At 37.3% G+C, this 18521-nt stretch overlaps 1 protein-coding gene across 1 annotated transcript; it reads left to right on the top strand.

Moving 5' to 3' along the window:
* The first annotated feature begins 23 nt into the window (after positions 1-23).
* Positions 24-6223, top strand: LOC131928215 (deformed epidermal autoregulatory factor 1 homolog). The gene is made up of 8 exons (XM_059284161.1): positions 24-638; positions 1332-1540; positions 2156-2312; positions 2606-2842; positions 2931-3037; positions 4717-4848; positions 5297-5455; positions 5842-6223. The coding sequence occupies exons 1-8, from the start codon at positions 206-208 to the stop codon at positions 5953-5955; spliced, it is 1548 nt and encodes a 515-aa protein (XP_059140144.1). The 5' UTR covers positions 24-205; the 3' UTR covers positions 5956-6223.
* The last annotated feature ends 12298 nt before the right edge of the window (positions 6224-18521 follow it).

The raw sequence follows: 18521 nt of genomic DNA, 5'->3' as shown, positions 1-18521 counted from the left end.
AATTCTTCTCCGGTCGATTTCTCCGCCATATTTCGTGAAACAACGGACGTTTCCGTGATGGGGGTATTATATTCCTTTCACTGTGTGTCTAATATGTCGTTGATCAATAATGCGACACTTTCTATCTGAGCTTTTGTTGATAAGCTATTATTTATTGTGTCAATATGTATGTTTCAACTGCTGATAACACGTTGTCACTTGGGCAATGACTGAGGCTGATATTGCCGGAGATCTACCGAATGGTGACGATTCTGCCTTCGTTGACGAACATCAGCATGGATCGGAAACTCCGCCAGAATCATCAGCAGTTGCTGTATCTTCGCCTTCAATATCAGCTGATCATGTATTTGTTACAACATCACAGGGACTTATAAGTGCACAACAGTTTCAGGAAGCAACTGCCGGTGCTATAAAAACTACCCATATAGTTATTCATGATCAGACCCTAGATCAGCTAGCTGAGGCCGGAGGTGGTCTGAAAACACCAACTACTCCTCTCCCTCCTCCAACCCCATCAACACCGCTAGGCAAAGAAAAAGGTTTTCGGTATCAATGGGACGAATCTGTTCATAATGATATACTGCCTGTTAGGTGTAAACATACAAATGGAGAACTGTATAAATCTAAATTTGGGTCAGGTAGGTCATGTCACTGTCACTTGTAGAATCTAGTAGTTTGATTGACTTGCTTGACTGTACTGGTCTGGCCAACATGCAACACTACTCACTACTGACTGACCATTCATTCTTAATTTGCCCAAATTTATTCACACCTCCAAGGGTCGGCATCTGATCAACCTCCAGGGCTGAAGAAGGCACCTTTTTTAAAAATTAAAAACATAGATAGTGGTGTGGCTAAGTTAAAAGATCTTACTTATGTGTGCCCAAGCAAATGCTTTACCAACAAAACAACAATGATATCTGAATGTAGACATCTAGATTTCTAGATATAGATCTACTTAAATTTGAAGTCTGATACCAACACCATCCAGAACTAGAAAAACTATATAATATTCTATAGTACTCTATAGGCCTCTATCTTGTTGGAGTGTTGATTTTTAAGATATCAGATTCATTATAATGATTATTAATCTACAGTCTTTAGGCTACTATTATCTTTGATATTATTTAACCTAGTATTTAGGCTGACTGCTTTTCATTTTTGTACAATTTTGTTTTACCAAGATCAGGAGTAAGATAGATGACCATTACACTATTTACACCGGCCTTTATATAGGCCTATAAAGAAACATTGTATTGCGGGCCTTCTCTTCAAACTGCATTAAGTATGAAATAAATTCATATGGTCTACATGTTCTTAATTTTTTTCAGGGGGCAGAGGAAAGTGCATTAAAAGTGCTGACAATGAATGGTTCACACCAAACGAATTTGAGTCATTTGCAGGGAGAGCTAGTAGTAAAGACTGGAAGCGTAGTATACGTTATGGTGGTAGAACATTGCAATGTCTAATTGAAGATAATATTCTACAACCTCATGCTACATCTTGTACTTGTGCATCATGTTGTGATGATGAGGCTGTGGTATGAATTTCATTTTAATCTAGCATTTTGTCGTTTTATTATGCTAATAGGCCTAGTAAACATAATTGATATTAACACTTAAAATACAAACTGAGAAATGATTAGCACAGTTTGACTGTAGCTGATACTTACAATGAACTATTAGTGGCATACCTAAATAAAAAAATATCAACAGTTTGTTGTTCTATAGAGCTAAAATAATTTTAAAATATTACATTTTCTTCAGGCTATAAATATTATTTGTAGGGAGAAGCTTTGTTTTTTGTGACAACATGAGGAGGGTGTAAAAATTGGCAAAAATTACGTAACATCTTTATGGATGACCTCGTAACACAAACTGCCTGTAAGATAGTTAAAAACTCAAAATGAGGACATTTCACAATAGTAACCCATTTAGAACATGATTATAAGTAAAAGCCTTGCACAGCATCATATTTAAATATTTATTGGGATTAAACTAAACTGCTGGCTCTCATTGATTATAGGTTAGTAGAAGGAAACATTTGTGAAATCACCAGAATAATTTGACACATTACCTGTTTTACATCAAAACATTTTTTTTTAAGTACTTGAATTGTTTGATGCCTTTGTGTAACAACTGGTGTTCTGTTTTAGACTGGACCTGTTAGATTATTTGTGCCCTACAAAAGAAGAAAGAAGGATTTTGAGCAGGAGACTTTATTGTCCCCCAACAAAAAGCCAGCCAAGCTGATAAAGGCACCAATGACCCCACAGTTAGGTATAGCTGTGCCAAAACTAGAAGTTGATCAAGGTAAACTTTGTTTTCAATAAAAAAAACAACTTTTTACAATTTTAAATTTTGCAATTGTTTTAAAAAGTACAGAACTTATTGCTTTATGGTTTAAAATTAATGAAACACCTTGCTTCACATCAAATAAATGTACATGAAACTATAATATAACAATTTAGTATGTAATAGCTCATGTTTTGAGGCTGTAATGGAGTTAATTGTTATATGGAATAAATAAAAATAACAGTTATAATACCACTTTATTTTCCATAGTTTTCAACCTCTTTGAATGATCAGTAGCCACTGTATTCCAGGTGCAACCCAAGTGATGGTACCTGTGGTGTCTGGACATGGCGTGATGCCCTCAGCAGCCACTGTACAGAATGTTTCCTTACATCACACCCCAGACAGTAAGGGGGAAATGGTCCACATTGTTGCCACTGATGCCCAAGGAAACTTTGTCTCAGGGGGTGGATGTTTATATGGCATGACTATTGTCACACCCAATGAAGAAACCTACATCAAATCTGTTGATCAGAAGACACTTGCAAGTAACACCAACTTTTGTACCTGTTTCACTTGGCTATAAAAATGCAATCAATACGTCACTGGGTTCTCATTTGGTTTTATTGTACCTAGATGCTGTAGTGATGACACCAATAGCACTTGCTCAGCCTAATCAAAAACAAGGCCAACTAGTCACAATGGATGTTATGGAGCAGAAGAACTGGTGGCAGCTTGAGGAGGTAGGTCTTTCATCAATATCTTGGGGAGGAGGTAGGTCTTTCATCAATATCTTGGGGAGGAGGTAGGTCTTTCATCAATATCTTGGGGAGGAGGTAGGTCTTTCATCAATATCTTGGGTGGGTGGCAGCTTGAGGAGGTAGGTCTTTCATCAATATCTTGGGTGGGTGGCAGCTTGAGGAGGTAGGTCTTTCATCAATATCTTGGGTGGGTGGCAGCTTGAGGAGGTAGGTCTTTCATCAATATCTTGGGGAGGAGGTAGGTCTTTCATCAATATCTTGGGTGGGTGGCAGCTTGAGGAGGTAGGTCTTTCATCAATATCTTGGGGAGGAGGTAGGTCTTTCATCAATATCTTGGGTGGGTGGCAGCTTGAGGAGGTAGGTCTTTCATCAATTTCTTGGTTGGGTGGCAGCTTGAGTAGGTAGGTCTTTCAATATCCAAGAACACAGGAATGAAAAACTCAATTTTTCCGGCTCCAAAAGTTCTATTAGTGAAAATCTCCATTTTGATTTTTGTATGAATATAATGTATACGATAGTGTGTAGATGTCAAACAATGAAAAATGTCAAAATCACATTTAATTTTTGTATACTATTACAATACTCTATGCTCTTTATACGAGGAAGTAAAATGGTCTCTGGATTTTAAAATAGCTAAAATCTTAAAGTGCAGTAGCTTAAAATGTAGTTATCTGGCAGGAAGAAGCACTTGTTGGCTAAGACATTATCACAGAGGAAAGTCAGGTATTTTTTTTACTATTTCTGCGAACAAATTCAATTAATAGTTTAAAGCACACATTTCAAGGCGAATAGACATTCTGAAATAGATTCTGTAGCAGGTCTGAATGCAATATTTACTTAATCAGTTCAATTCTGTTACAAGAGAAGTAGGCCTTTACTAGAAAGTAATTCTCTGTCTTGATCAATTCAAATAATAATCAAATTCCTTTAGATAGCCATATTGTATGCATGTTTCAGATGGCCAGTAACATATTGTATGCATGTTTCAGATGGCCAGTAACATATTGTATGCATGTTTCAGATGGCCAGTAACATATTGTATGCATGTTTCAGATGACCAGTAACATATTGTATGCATGTTTCAGATGGCCAGTAACATATTGTATGCATGTTTCAGATGACCAGTAACATATTGTATGCATGTTTCAGGTGGCCAGTAACATATTGTATGCATGTTTCAGATGGCCAGTAACATATTGTATGCATGTTTCAGATGGCCAGTAACATATTGTATGCATGTTTCAGATGGCCAGTAACATATTGTATGCATGTTTCAGATGACCAGTAACATATTGTATGCATGTTTCAGATGGCCAGTAACATATTGTATGCATGTTTCAGATGACCAGTAACATATTGTATGCATGTTTTAGATGGCCAGTAACATATTGTATGCATGTTTCAGATGGCCAGTAACATATTGTATGCATGTTTCAGATGACCAGTAACATATTGTATGCATGTTTCAGATGGCCAGTAACATATTGTATGCATGTTTCAGATGGCCAGTAACATATTGTATGCATGTTTCAGATGGCCAGTAACATATTGTATGCATGTTTCAGATGGCCAGTAACATATTGTATGCATGTTTCAGATGGCCAGTAACATATTGTATGCATGTTTCAGATGGCCAGTAACATATTGTATGCATGTTTCAGATGGCCAACAACCTACTGCAACAAGCCCAGCAGCTGAAGATCATGATAGAGCAGGTCAAACAGCAGAGTTTAATAGCCAAGGAAAGTGCCTTACAGAACCAGCGGGCACAGATGGAGAAAGAAAAACAAGATGTAAGTCTCTTTGTTGTTTGATAGAACAAAGTGACTTTACTCAACCAAATCTTGACCTTTAAGTTTTTAGACATTGTATTAGGATCAGGTTGTTTGCTTTACATTTGAAACAGTGTGTTTTTAACCTTTTAAATATATTTAAAGTAAATACATTTTTCTTTACACGTTTGCCACTATCTCCATTGCAATAAACCTGATTCACATACTAAACTAAGGTAGACAACACCTGACAACCTGTGGCTGAAATTATATTTAAAGTATTTTTTATTCATTGAATTGAAATTCCCAAAAAAAGGAGATAAAGTGAATAAATATTTCAGCTCCAAGAACCTATATGTTTGACATGTTTTCAGTGTTTATTACTTATGGCTACTTTGGTGGTGCAAGGAAGTTTTCTTAGTCTCTCTGAGAAGGAAATGTGTTGACATAAATGTGTCCTTGTTTTCAGGCATTAACTGCCAGCCGTATGGAAGCCCAGATGAACATATCAAGAGTGATGATGGAAGAGAGGGCTCAGAGGGACATCGTGGTCCATCAGGCTCTGGTGCAGGCACGAGCAGAGCTGCAAGAGAAAATAGACTCTGTCACTGTTATATCGGATGATAAGGTTAGTTCCTTTATACTCTCTTTCATTAGTGGAAACACAGTAATGACTGTTCTCGCTTCATTTACTCCAACATAATTTAGTAGTATGTCTCAACATGTTATGTAATGGCTCGTTGACTCAGATTTCTGGATTTGCTTTCATAGCCTTGGTCCATCCAAGAAAATAATTAGGAAATTGTATTTTAACGTCTCAATATTGTAGCGTTAGGAAATTAGTATTTTAATGTCCCAATACTGTGGTTTTATGGTCGTGGATGAAAAGGACGTTCCAATGTATAACTACTGATTTAATGTGTGTGAAAGCATTGTTAGTATTGTCTTTTTTCTATTTGATCAGGTGACTTACAATGTTTCATGGCTAGTATTGTCTTTTTTCTATTTGATCAGGTGACTTACAATGTTTCATGGCCAGCCTCAGGCTCTGGTGCTGGTAACATTGCTATGGTCATGGCACAAGAGGATGAGGATGATGACAAAGATAACAAAGATAGGCTGGTCTAGACAAGAAAGATGATGGTGACAAAGATAGGCTGGTCTAGACAAGAAAGATGATGGTGACAAAGATAGGCTGGTCTAGACAAGAAAGATGATGGTGACAAAGATAGGCTGGTCTAGACAAGAAAGATGATGGTGACAAAGATAGGCTGGTCTAGACAAGAAAGATGATGGTGACAAAGATAGGCTGGTCTAGACAAGAAAGATGATGGTGACAAAGATAGGCTGGTCTAGACAAGAAAGATGATGGTGACAAAGATAGGCTGGTCTACACCATCGGATGATGACAAAGTTAACAAAGAGACTTAATGTGTTCTTTACTCAATTATATCCTTTCCGTTTTAGGAGAAGTTTAATATGTGTTACTGCTACAGATAATTAAATAGTTTTTAAAAAATGTGAAATGAGTAAATCTATCAAATCAGTCAGTTAGAGACTGACTTAACCAGAATAGAACCTTACCTATGTAGTTGAGAATGTTGACTGATGGAGATTTTCTTGAGCTGATATGTACTGGAGTCAATCAAGACTTTCCTATGTGATGAAGTTACTGTACATATTTCTAGTTCCCATATTCTGCTCATAATTGTATAGCCAAGTGTGGTGTCCTTCCATGTGTATACACATTCTCTTGGGAGCTGATTGACTGTCACAATGGGTCATAATTCAAGCTAATACAGATTTCAGCTAGTTCTTACTTTTTGTTCCACTAAATGGCCTTGATTAAAATGTGTGTCTGCTGTGTGTTTGGAGAGATTTGTAAATATGTAAACTATCATTTCAATGCTGTCATTGACCAATTGTAGATTGACTTGTCCCAATTATTATGGTACAAATGTGCTCACCAACTACTCTGACATAAATTACAACTGGTAGACTGTTGCCTTCAGCACACACAGTAGTTCCCTAACACTTTTTTGCCTCAATTTCAGTGCTCAAGTTTTTTATTTGGCTTTAAGTTTTTGTCAAAGTGTGTTTTCAAATTGAAGGAACTTAGTTTTAAATGCCAAAAAATTCTAGTCCTATCTCCAACAATTCTTTGTTTTACCCAAATAAATAGTGTCCTGATTGTTAGTGTTTTACTGTTAGTGTGTTTGGTTTACCAAAAGACTGGATGCTTAGTCTAACACAGCAGGTACATTGACACAACCCAGTTGCACATTTGGTGTGCTAGAAATTTAATGTAACACTGGGTTCAGTTGTATTGTCTTGATATTATTTTCTTTCTACTCATATGTACCCATTCAGTATGTCCTCTATATGGTTTACAATTTACCTAAAGCCTTCATGTTTTGTTTGATTCTAATCGCTGAATGTGGATTGTTAGGTGAGGTGAAAGGTATTCTTTCATTATGAAAATGTTTTTAAAGAAAAACAATAAAGACATAAAACTAGTTGTCATTAAATATTACATAAATATTAAAACCTGATATTGATTAATGTAAATCAGAAATATTATTAGTCTTTATTTTACATTGCCACAAATCACTGGCACTTTAGTGTTCCCCATGCTAGCAAGTGAATTCTACAGCTGAACATGTCATTATCATATAGACTTAAAATTTATAGAGATCTATCAATGTCACACTTTCCAACAAACAAGGGAAACTACTGATGTTTTTACTTATGTGAATTTTCTAATTTGTTACTTCCCATAACATTTTAATGAAATAGTTTTTAAAAAATATTTATGCTCATTTAAAAAAAAGTTAGCACTTTTAGTTTTCAATGTATACATTTAAAATAATATATATTTATATATTCATGTGTATATAAAGAAGTAATATTTTACTGTGTTGAATTATAACTGTTTTGAAAGCCATCCTAAGATGTAACTTTTTTTTTTGAGGAAAATCCCATGAACAAATGGACCAAATGGTTACTGTATGGCTTTTCTTAGCTTGCATGGACATTTTTTTTCTTTTTAGGTGTCATCTGTATGCATTGAGAGAAATAATACCATAACATAATCAGCCCATAAACAGCTATTACACAAGGAAGTAAAACCAATTTTTAAAGCAAAACAAACTAGAACATTTTTTTCCATTTAATTAATGGTTGAAAATTTTGTGAGTTACAAAAATAATTTTTTAAAAATAAGCTTTTAACATGTCAGAGTTTAACATCAATTAACAATCCAGGTTATAAAGTAGTACAACAACAATAACATGAGTAGTTTTAAAAAATCTCAACAATGCTAGCAGTAGATATACCAGGCTCTAAACTATGGTATAGCAACATGGAGGTCACAATATCTCTGTACAAATACTTTGACTTGAGCAATACATTGAGCAAAAAAATTAACAGAAACAATGTCTATTGTAGTAAGTAGTCTTCTTTTTAAAATATAAAAAATATAAGATATATCAAGAATAAATTAACATTTAAACTGTTTCAGAAACCACTGCACTTTTGTTAAATAGCTTACGTTTTTATTTATAAATTATTTATTCTTGCACTAAGTAAGCAAAAGTTTAGTTATGTGTAATATGGGGGGGGGGGGGGGGTACCCAAATTGTCAAGAATTTAACAGTTTTTGATCAGTGGTTAATGAAACTTGTTTTGTATTGCAATATGTCAGCACATGAAAATATTTGTTTCACCACAGTTACACACCAGACAGCAGGAAGCTTTTTAGTTGCACTCATTGTCTGCAACTGTCTCCACACATTGAATTGAGCAAGTACAATTGATATAATAACTAGCCTGACTCTGTGTGAAAAAGCTAGACAATAAATAAAGCCAACAAAGATTTTCAATCGGTGAAACCACTTGACCTTAACAACCAGCCACTGTCTGGTTGTATCGCTTGCTCGGTTTCATTCAATAAATATATGACATTTTGCACACATGATAAAAGATTTTGATGAATATACTTAATATAAATAATATTGTTCTATTGCACATGATTTGAAGACATAAAAACAAACTCCTTGGTCAAATTGATTGTATCAATTGTCAGGGCTGACCTGAAATCAACAGCATTATTAGTGGTAGTGTCAGCATTGTGAAGCTTGCTTCAACATAGCACTTGTTATTTCAAGTAGTATACTAAATTAATTTTTTGTGGCTATCTTATAGCATGGTATGAAGGGCTACATACTTCTGCTTAAGGAAGTAGCAATGCCACCGTTGTCTGCTGTTACGTTGAGTGCTACTGATAAATTAACTTTAATTTCTCCAAACAAAAGATCACACTTTACCAACGTTACCAGCTTTGTAAGAGAATTGGGGAGAGAGCAATAGCTCTTACTCGGATCCTAAATCAGATTACAGATCCTGGTTAGAACAAACTCAAATTATTAATTATTCTCTATTTAAAAATACAGTCGAAAATTGGGGTTAACAACGCTTCTTGAGTTATATATTTACGCCTTTTATAAAAAAAATTTTTTAAAATAATAAACGGCGCATGACATAAGAAAGGAAAGACTCATTTTACAAAAAAAAATGAATTAATACATGCATTATGTTTTTTTTAAATGCCATTTTTGCGGCGCGTGCCTTCTTGGTGGATTCTGCCAATCAAATCTAAGTTATTGCGTCACGTGCTCCCATCACCTGCAGGTAGCGATTGATGCGCCTTTTGAATGGTAGAGTCACTCGTCTGGAAAAAATGAGAAATTCGTTGTTAAAATATAGATCTATGTTTTATTTATTGAACGCTTTGCGTAAGTTAATTTCAGCAAGCATTATGAGCTAGGCATACGTGTGTTAGACAACACCGACGGAAATCGAGTGTTAGTTTAAGGTGGTGTGGGTAAACAACACCAACAGCTTAATTCCCCTTATCTGCTACCCACCCTCAAGTGCCGGGTCTAGCACCAACGAAAACTTCGTATCGCTAGAATTTCAATACTTTTCGATTGCACATAAAAAAACAGAAATGAAAGGGGAAAAAAAGCTTGTTTTATTTATTGGCGTTATCTACAAATCACCGTTTGGTAAATGAAACCACGTTTGTCAGTAAGTGCTGTATTTCGTGATTTAGAGTTACTAGAACTCTTTTTAAAGAAAAGTTGGATTTTTATTCAACAGCAGACGACATACGAATGGTCTTGTACTTGTGAATAAAAAAAATAAACGTGATCAGCCTAGAATCCAGACTAGATCTAGATCTCTAGGTCTAGATTCTAGATCTATAAGAGAATGGTAATATTAGAATTAGGCCTGCCGAGTTTAGGAACAAATTTAACTAAAAATTAATTAAAAATAGCCGGACGAAATACGTTTGTTGTTGTTAATTCTAGACTAGACTAGAATCTAGATCAAAGATGTTGCTGTTGTTTTTTTTTTTAGTATGCCGACTACTACTGCCAAATTAAATTATCTACACGTCTAACACTCTCTAAAGAAGTCTAAGCTAAGTCTACCTTGATATATAAATATCTAGAATCTAGACTTAAGCTATCTAGATCTACCTAGAATCTAGACTAGTATCTAGATTTCTAATTTCAATCTAGAATAGATCTAGTTCTAGAGGCTAGTCTATGAGCTTGTCTACTCTCCTCAAAAGTCTAATCAGTCTAATGGTTAAAAAAATCTGTAAAGACTTTGTAAAAGTAAAGTAGATCTACATAGATTTATTTCTAGATCTAAATATTAATTAAAAGATTCTCTAGATTTTATATAAATTATTCATTGTTACCTATTTTGTCTAGAGAGGGGTGGGAGTGATGGTCAGAGGGTGCCTCCCCCCCCCCCCCCCCCCCGACAGATGACTGAAAGAAATACTTCTTTTGCATCATGCCAAGACGTTAAATTTGGCATCAAAATAATTTGTCTTTTACTTTCATGTTGATACTAATTCTAGACCTTCATTTAATTAACTGCAATGCTAGTGATTAATTTATATTACAATTTACTAAAACAGATTTATAAAACGCAAAATAACGGGGAAAATTCAGCTTTTTCAAATACAAAAGTGTGACGTCACACTATATATGAACCCCACCCCTCGTTTGAGTTTGACGTTATATTGAGTAATCAAGGAAACACATGGGACTTGAGGTCAAGAACCAGATGATGTCAGTAGCGTAGCGAGGGGTGTTGAGGGGGGGGGGGGGGGGTGCGGACCGCACCGGGTGACACCATTTAGGGTGGTGACACCAAGGCAAAAAAATGCAAAATATATAGAGAAAAATGATAATTTCACTTAATTAAATAGTCTTAAGAGCAAATTTGACAAATTCCGATAACGGTGGAGGGGGTGGGGGGTGCAAATCGAAAGTTAGAGAGGGGGGGGGGTGCAAATCGAAAGTTTGTCTCGGGCGCCGGGAAAGGTCGCTACGCCTCGCTCGGGTGTGGGGGGGGGGGGGTGACATCATTAAGTGCCGCGCCGGGTGAAACCCGACCTCGCTACGCCACTGTTTATTGTTTTTATATTATTATTTTTTTGGGGGGGGGGGGGGGGGGGGGGGGGGGGGGGGGGGGGATTGAGGACTAATTATAATAATGCGTAGACTACAACGTTGGAAAATAATACTTTTAAGATCCTTTCTATTTATATTTTAAAAATTGCTAAATATTCTGCATCGATTTTTTTACAAAAAAGAAAATATTTCAAACAAACACCCCTCATGTAAACCTGCATAAATTTTGCACTTTTAAATCATTTTATTTTTCTTAATACAATTTAGGGTCTAATTTTAATATATAATAAAAGTCCTTTCAGGGGGGTGGGGGGTGCAGGGTGAAGCACACCCACCGGAGCACTTCCACCACAGCACCCCCCCCCCTTGTAAACAAATAGAAAAACAATTTACTTGGTTTAGTAAATATAAACTTAAACTAGTGTACCCCGTCTCACAGAATTTTCAAGTACCCCACCCCCGGGGTGCTTCAAAAGCCAGCTTACCCCCCTTTCCACCCGGATATAAATGTTTGAAAGAAACCCTAACTTCTACTAACAGAAATTCATCAGCATCGGCGCCACTGTGTTCTTTGCTTTGGTTTGCTAGAGTAAAACATCTTTTTAAAACTTAAGAGAAAGGAGAGGGTGGGGGGGGGGGGGGTGGTCACGATACATATCTATAGAATATAGGGGGGGGGGGGCATTTTTTTATAAAGCTGTGACTTATTGTAATTCATAATGTTGCTCAAAATGGGTTGTTAGATTATTTTTCCTATTACTTTTGGCAACCCCCTCTCCCCCTCCCAGGTTTTTTTTTTACCTTGGGGAAACTATTGCCAATGTTCGTTAAAATCACAAAACAAAAGTAAAATCAGATATATTGATGTTAATTTTTAACACCACATTTTCCAAACTTGGTCTAGTAACGAAGTGTATCAAATCAAACCATTAATTTTTTATAGAGTAATAAAGATAGACACAACTTGAACACGTTTTTAAACTAACATTTCTGTTGCTTTATGTGCAATAATCTTGATATATTTTCGGACAGATTTAAAAAAAAATCAACTAATAAAACTTAAGAGTGATAACGTATTTAAAAAAAAAAATACTAAAGGGAAGTAAGTAAAATAATTTTAGAGCATTTCGAGTCAAGTACTAATTGTTCTTCCTACGCTTGTTAACGATTTAAAACAATATTAAAATGTAAACACCCCTAACAGTCACTGATTAAAAAAAAAAACTATTAGTAAATTCTAAAATAGCTTTAACTGAAAGCTAAAACTATTTCCTATCCTGAGAAATAAATCCTAAAACAAAGCATAGTCCTTATCGGCTGCTGGTTAGACCTGGTTGAAAATCGGTATTTAACATTATCGTTTTCAATTTTATATTAAAATTGATAGCAAAAATTATTCCTATCCGTAAATAATTAAATGCTAGAGCATATACTACATTTATAAGGCAGTGTTTAATTAAACAATTAAGCTTTAGCAAATTTATTTTACACAAAACCACGAACAAGCAAAGAAAATCCTAACCGGCGTATCGACTATAAATGATTTTACACCGGGGGAGATGGGGTGAGTTAGGACTGAATGACGATCTGTAACGAAGGGGTGATGGTTTACATTATTGATGTAAGTCCTGTCAATGAATATCCGATTTATGCTTGTTATAGTTTATAGTAAATGAATAAAATGAAGGCTAAATGCTTACCTTTAAAACCAATCAACGAAATCGGAGAAATCCTCGTCCTCTTGTGCCTGTATGACGTCGTAAGAAGAGCTGTCCGAGAAGGGGGAAGCTGCGTTAGAGTTTGTCGTCATGGAGGAGTCGGTGTTGTCCTTGTGTCGTAGCGATGCTGGACTCAGCTTCTCCAGTGTACAGGCTGGGAGCATCCCCAGACATGACGTCTGGCACACCATGTAGCCGTCTGCTTCTCCAAAGTCTTTGTCATGCCGCGTCACAGCACAGTGTTCCTGGAATGTGGCCTGGGGCTTGATGTCTGCTGGCTCGGTGGAACCATTTTTCTGCGAGTCTGTTGAGCTTTGCAGCATCTGCCGGGCGTGGACCAGCTCCTGCAGCTGTCGGATGTAGTCGATGGCGGAGCGCAAGGTCTGCACTTTGCTGAGTTTTCTCGACTTGCCCTTGCTGCCTCCCCCGTTGTGGGGCAAGTGCTGTCTGAGGGTGTGGAAGGTCATGTTGATCAGCTTCACTCGGTTTCTCTCCCTTTCGTTTCTCTTGGCCACGGCCATGGGTCCAACTTTGGTCACGTCAAAGAAAGCGTTGTGGTTAAAATCTAACCGCCTTCGGCATGAGGGTGAGTTCCGGAAACTGTTTTCCTTCGAAGCCATTTGAATGTTTGCCCCAGGTGAGATGATCTGCTGGGAGCAGGGCGACAGGCTGGAGGCGTACATGCACGAGGAGAAGCCATGGGGGCTGACGGGAAAACTGTGGAACCTGTAGGGGTTCCCGTCCTCACCGTGGACGAAGGCAGCTTTCCCTTCTGTCTTGACCGAGATGTACGGCGGGAAGTCATACACCTGCTTGGGCCGAGACGGCACGGAGTAACTAGCGAAATTAGGCAGTGACATGATGGCAGTGACCAAAACTAAAATCTCACTAGGCCGTTATAATCGACTCAATGTCATCTGGACGATTAGAATCGAAACGATTTCATTTGGCAAATTCTAATCCAACAATAACATTTGGCTTATTGTAATCCAACCAATATCTTTTGGTTAATTGTAATCCAATCAATATTTGCCGACGTAAACCCAGTCTATGACGGTTAAATAATCCAATCTGAAATAAATTTCCAATAACCATCCGAATTGTATTTTGAAACGTGCTGCCTTACAACTGGGTTACAGTTCTGGAAATCTGCTCAATTATCATTTGCTATTGGCAATGCAAAAAAAGTCCAATAATTAAAATGTAATGTGTTCACACTGCAGTAGTAATGTAAGTATGGCGTGAATGTATTGAATGATGATGCGAGTAATCTCAGTGTTTGTGGTTTCGTTAGCCTCCCCTGGCTTAAAGAAGGTTTTCTTGAGACTGGGCTATTTATGGTATTGGTCGCCAAGACGGCGACGCCACGACTTGTAGACAAAGCCGCGAATTGGAGAGTGAGCATTGCACGAGCTTCACATTCAGACTTTTTTTTTTATTTTCACGAGCAGGTTTTCGACAGCGCACCCCTCCCCAACCTCCCATTAAACCCCTCTCTTTTTCAAGGTGCAACCATAACAATAGATGGTGCGCAACCAGGTCCTGAAGATATAGCGCGCTGTGGTGCTCATCCTTCAATCTTATCGTGAGTGGAGCATGGGCCGACAAATACGAAGCAGTAAGATTAACATTAGCAAGGAGAGAGAAATTCTAAGTGGAGGTGCGAGGGTAGGGGTGGGGGGAAGGTAGGGGGTGATCACTGGAATAAGACGAATTGAAATCACAATAAAGCGAGTTTTAAAAGTCATGTATTTAAATTAGATGGCCTGGTGAGGGGTGGGGGTGAGGGGTGGGTTGCAACCAATGCACTGTCGCAGGGGAGCAGCAAGAATGATGTTGGTGATATTCTTGATGAGTGTATGAATAGCTTGCATGTCGGCGACGCCGTGCCACTAGCCCCGCCTTTTTCTTTGCGATGCGTGTGTCGCTTACCCCAGCGCTGGTAATTTGGCTTGCTAATGGTAGGACAATTGCGGGCCCTAATGACCAAACTCCATCTCAGTTGGAGCTTGTAATTATTTACCAATAAGTACGGCATTAGCGGCAGCCAGCGGCGCGGGGATCATGGAACCAGCCCGAGATAATCGCCCCCTGTGACAGGTCCACGGCCCACCCCTTTCCTCCAGCGGCTCTGGTCAGACATTGCAACTAATTTAAACTAATTTGGGCTGATCTTTTTTTCTCTTATCTTAGGACTTTAACAACTGTCACTCTTCTTCCGCGAGTACCGCATTATAATGTATCATGTATATCATTATTTAAATTAACCATAGTCGTATACATAATACAAAAAATAAACTTCACTCGTTACAGAACTGTCAATTACATCAAAAAGACAGGTGTGACATGGTATATTTCTAATGCACAATTTATATTTTAATTGTAGCATAAACAGAAACACACAACGAAACTATATTTGGGGCGACAGTAGGATCTATTGGTAGATGATTTTCATTCTTATTATGTACTACGGTACAAAAGTTAATGTGGTTACTTGCTAGCTATTAGCTTCTTGTAATACAGTATAGGAAGTCTTAAGCTGTCCGCCCTTGTGAAAAACATGGTCGATTTCCCTAGATCATGGGTCAGCTTTATTAAACTAAATAGCAATGTCCTTTTAAAAATATTTGAAAGTTTTAGTACAGATTATATTTTATCTTAAAATGAAGACATGTAAAAACGTGAATTTTTTCATCTGGCGACTAAAGCAAGCTGTTAAAATTATATTTTCCCAGTTTGCCAATGGGCAAGCCATGACGACGATTGGCATGTTGTGGTCCGCGGACTGTTGGGCAAGCTCTCAAGCCTTGACAGCCCACCCCGGCTAATTATTGGCTCAACAGCCTCGTTTGGAGACATCACCCGGGCTTTGATAAGGTAAACATTGTGTTGTGGCTGGTAAACTTCTTGTTCTCAGGTCCCCCACAGCTAGGGATGATACTACAATCTCTTGATTGTTACGAATGTTTAGATACGCTTGAGCCATTATATATATATATATATATATATATATATATATATATATATATATATATATATATATATATATATATATATATATATATATATATAAAACCAACACTACACCATCACAACCTACCCTGAACCAAATAAAAGCAACCCTACGCCAGTACAACAACCCTACACAACCACAAGCAACCCTAAACCACCACCCCACACCATCACATCTTAAAACCCTCATAAACCATCTACTGATGGTAACGATCAGTTCAAACTTCTTTCAACCTGAATTTATTGGAGCAAAACGCGAGACATCGAAAGTTCTTTGAATAAAACCAACATCATTATGAAATAACAGCTCGGGGATTAGGAGACCCTAAGAATGTTTTACATATTAGTCAAAAAAAAAATCTTTTAAACTTTTGTACATCTGCGTCCCTTTTCATATTAAAAAAATCTTTTTGAAAAGCCCCTAGCGGTGAGTCGTCTTTGGTAAACCGCCACACCAAGAAGCCGAGTTGACCTATATACCAGAGGGAAAAAAAACCTCATGAATGCATGACATTATTAAGAGATGAATAGCGCTGGAAAGACAACTCTTCAATATTTTTTTTAAAAAAATGGGCGGCTTAAGGGTTCCGGCAAAAAGCCTTCTATTGACCTACAATAGCTAGTCTAATGGTATCATACACTACACGAGGGACAAAAGATTACAAAAAATCGTTTGAGAAACTCTTTAAACAGTTTAAAACACCCACAAAGAATTATTTAAACTCCTCCCCCCTCCCCCCCAACCGTGTTTAAAAAAAAATTCAATATTTCTTTAGGAGAGAGAAGAATCGTTTCTTTTCATTGCCGCCTTACAGTGTTGTTTGTTTAGTGCTTTCATCGCCAGTATGCGGCCACCAAATTGTCCAGGCTAGCAATGTAATAATGCAGAAATTGGTTTTTATTTGAATACTGAAACCTCGTTCTGGTCCCCGTACCCGCCCCTACAACTATTATCACATTATTCTATTCGAGATGCTACCAGTTCATTCCTTGCGTGGCCCAAAGTTTTCAAACCCTACGTTGTATACTGTGAATCATTGTAAATATTGGCCTGTGCAATCATGACCTATACATCTGAAATATTAAACTAAAAATTATAATATATGAGCACTTTTAAAATGTTGAAGATCGGCACATTTTGAAAATAGATTTTTATTTTTAGTACTAAGCGCTTTTTAAAACGTCTAACGCATAACATATTGACTGACAAGTAGACCGTCCAACATTGTAATTAAGAAGAAAATCTGCACATTTTGAAAATAAATTTTTAATTTAAGTTAAATGTTAGCTCTAGAAAAGAAATTGTTAAAGATATTCACTGTAAATGTCCTAGAAAAGAAATTGTTAAAGATATTACTATAAATGTTCTAGAGAAGAAATTGTTAAAGGCATTGACTGTAATGTTTTAGAGAAGAAATTGTTAAAGATATTGACTGTACATGTTTTAGAGAAGAAATTGTTTAAGATATTGACTGCAATTTTCTAGAGAAGAAATTGTTAAGGACATTGACTGTAAATGCTCTAGTCATTTTGAAGCCATACATTCTAAACACTAGACTCGTCTAGTTATTCTTGCATAAACTGTTAGAGTGAGTTGTTGAGTTAGTAAGGTTGTAACGGATTGTATTTGCTTTTTGCTTATCCTCATCACAGTCATGTCTGGTCTATTGTACTAGAGTGGACATCAAATGGGCTGCAAGTTTTATAACTGGTCTATTGTACTAGAGTGGACATTATAATGGGCTGCAAGTTTTATAACTGGTCTATTGTACTAGAGTGGGACATCATAATAGGCTGCAAGTTTTATAACTGGTCTGTTGTACTAGAGTGGACATCATAATGGGCTGCAAGTTTTATAACTGGTCTATTGTACTAGAGTGGACATTATAATGGACTGCAAGTTTTATAACTGGTCTATTGTACTAGAGTGGGACATCATAATGGGCTGCAAGTTTTCTGGTGATCTGTTGTACTAGATCGGGACATCATAATGGGCTGCAAGTTTTCTGGTGATCCACCTTTACAAAGATAAGGAGCCGCCTGTAGAGGGTCCAGCGATCTGATACGCCCCCATCCCCCCTCCCCCTCCTCCACACACGTGTCCGCCTCTGGTGTTGCTAGACTATAGGTACGACAGCAATAAAACAAACCGGCACGTAAGCATTTTGACAAGACGAATGGGCTTTTGTAAAAAAGAGCAGCAAATTACAGTGACAAAATGGTTTATGGTTACACAAGCCTAGCCGAACGGGCGTGTCGGCTGGTGGACATCCGCTTGTGCCACGTGCACGCGTGCCATCAAGTGGCGCGCCACGGGAACTTACGCTTGAATGAACGGCAGATTTCTGCAGCGGCTAACCAGGTGTGACGGAATACTGTAGAGCAGAGGGGTCATTTTTTTCATTAATGTTTTAGTAGAGGGGTTATTTCTCGATTTATGTTTAAGTAGAGGGGGTCAGTTCTTCATTTA

This window comes from Physella acuta, unplaced genomic scaffold, assembly GCF_028476545.2.
Source record: "Physella acuta isolate Inbredline_101_S28 unplaced genomic scaffold, ASM2847654v3 ptg001477l, whole genome shotgun sequence".
Classification (NCBI taxonomy): domain Eukaryota; kingdom Metazoa; phylum Mollusca; class Gastropoda; family Physidae; genus Physella; species Physella acuta.
This window is presented reverse-complemented; position numbering and strand designations above follow the sequence as displayed.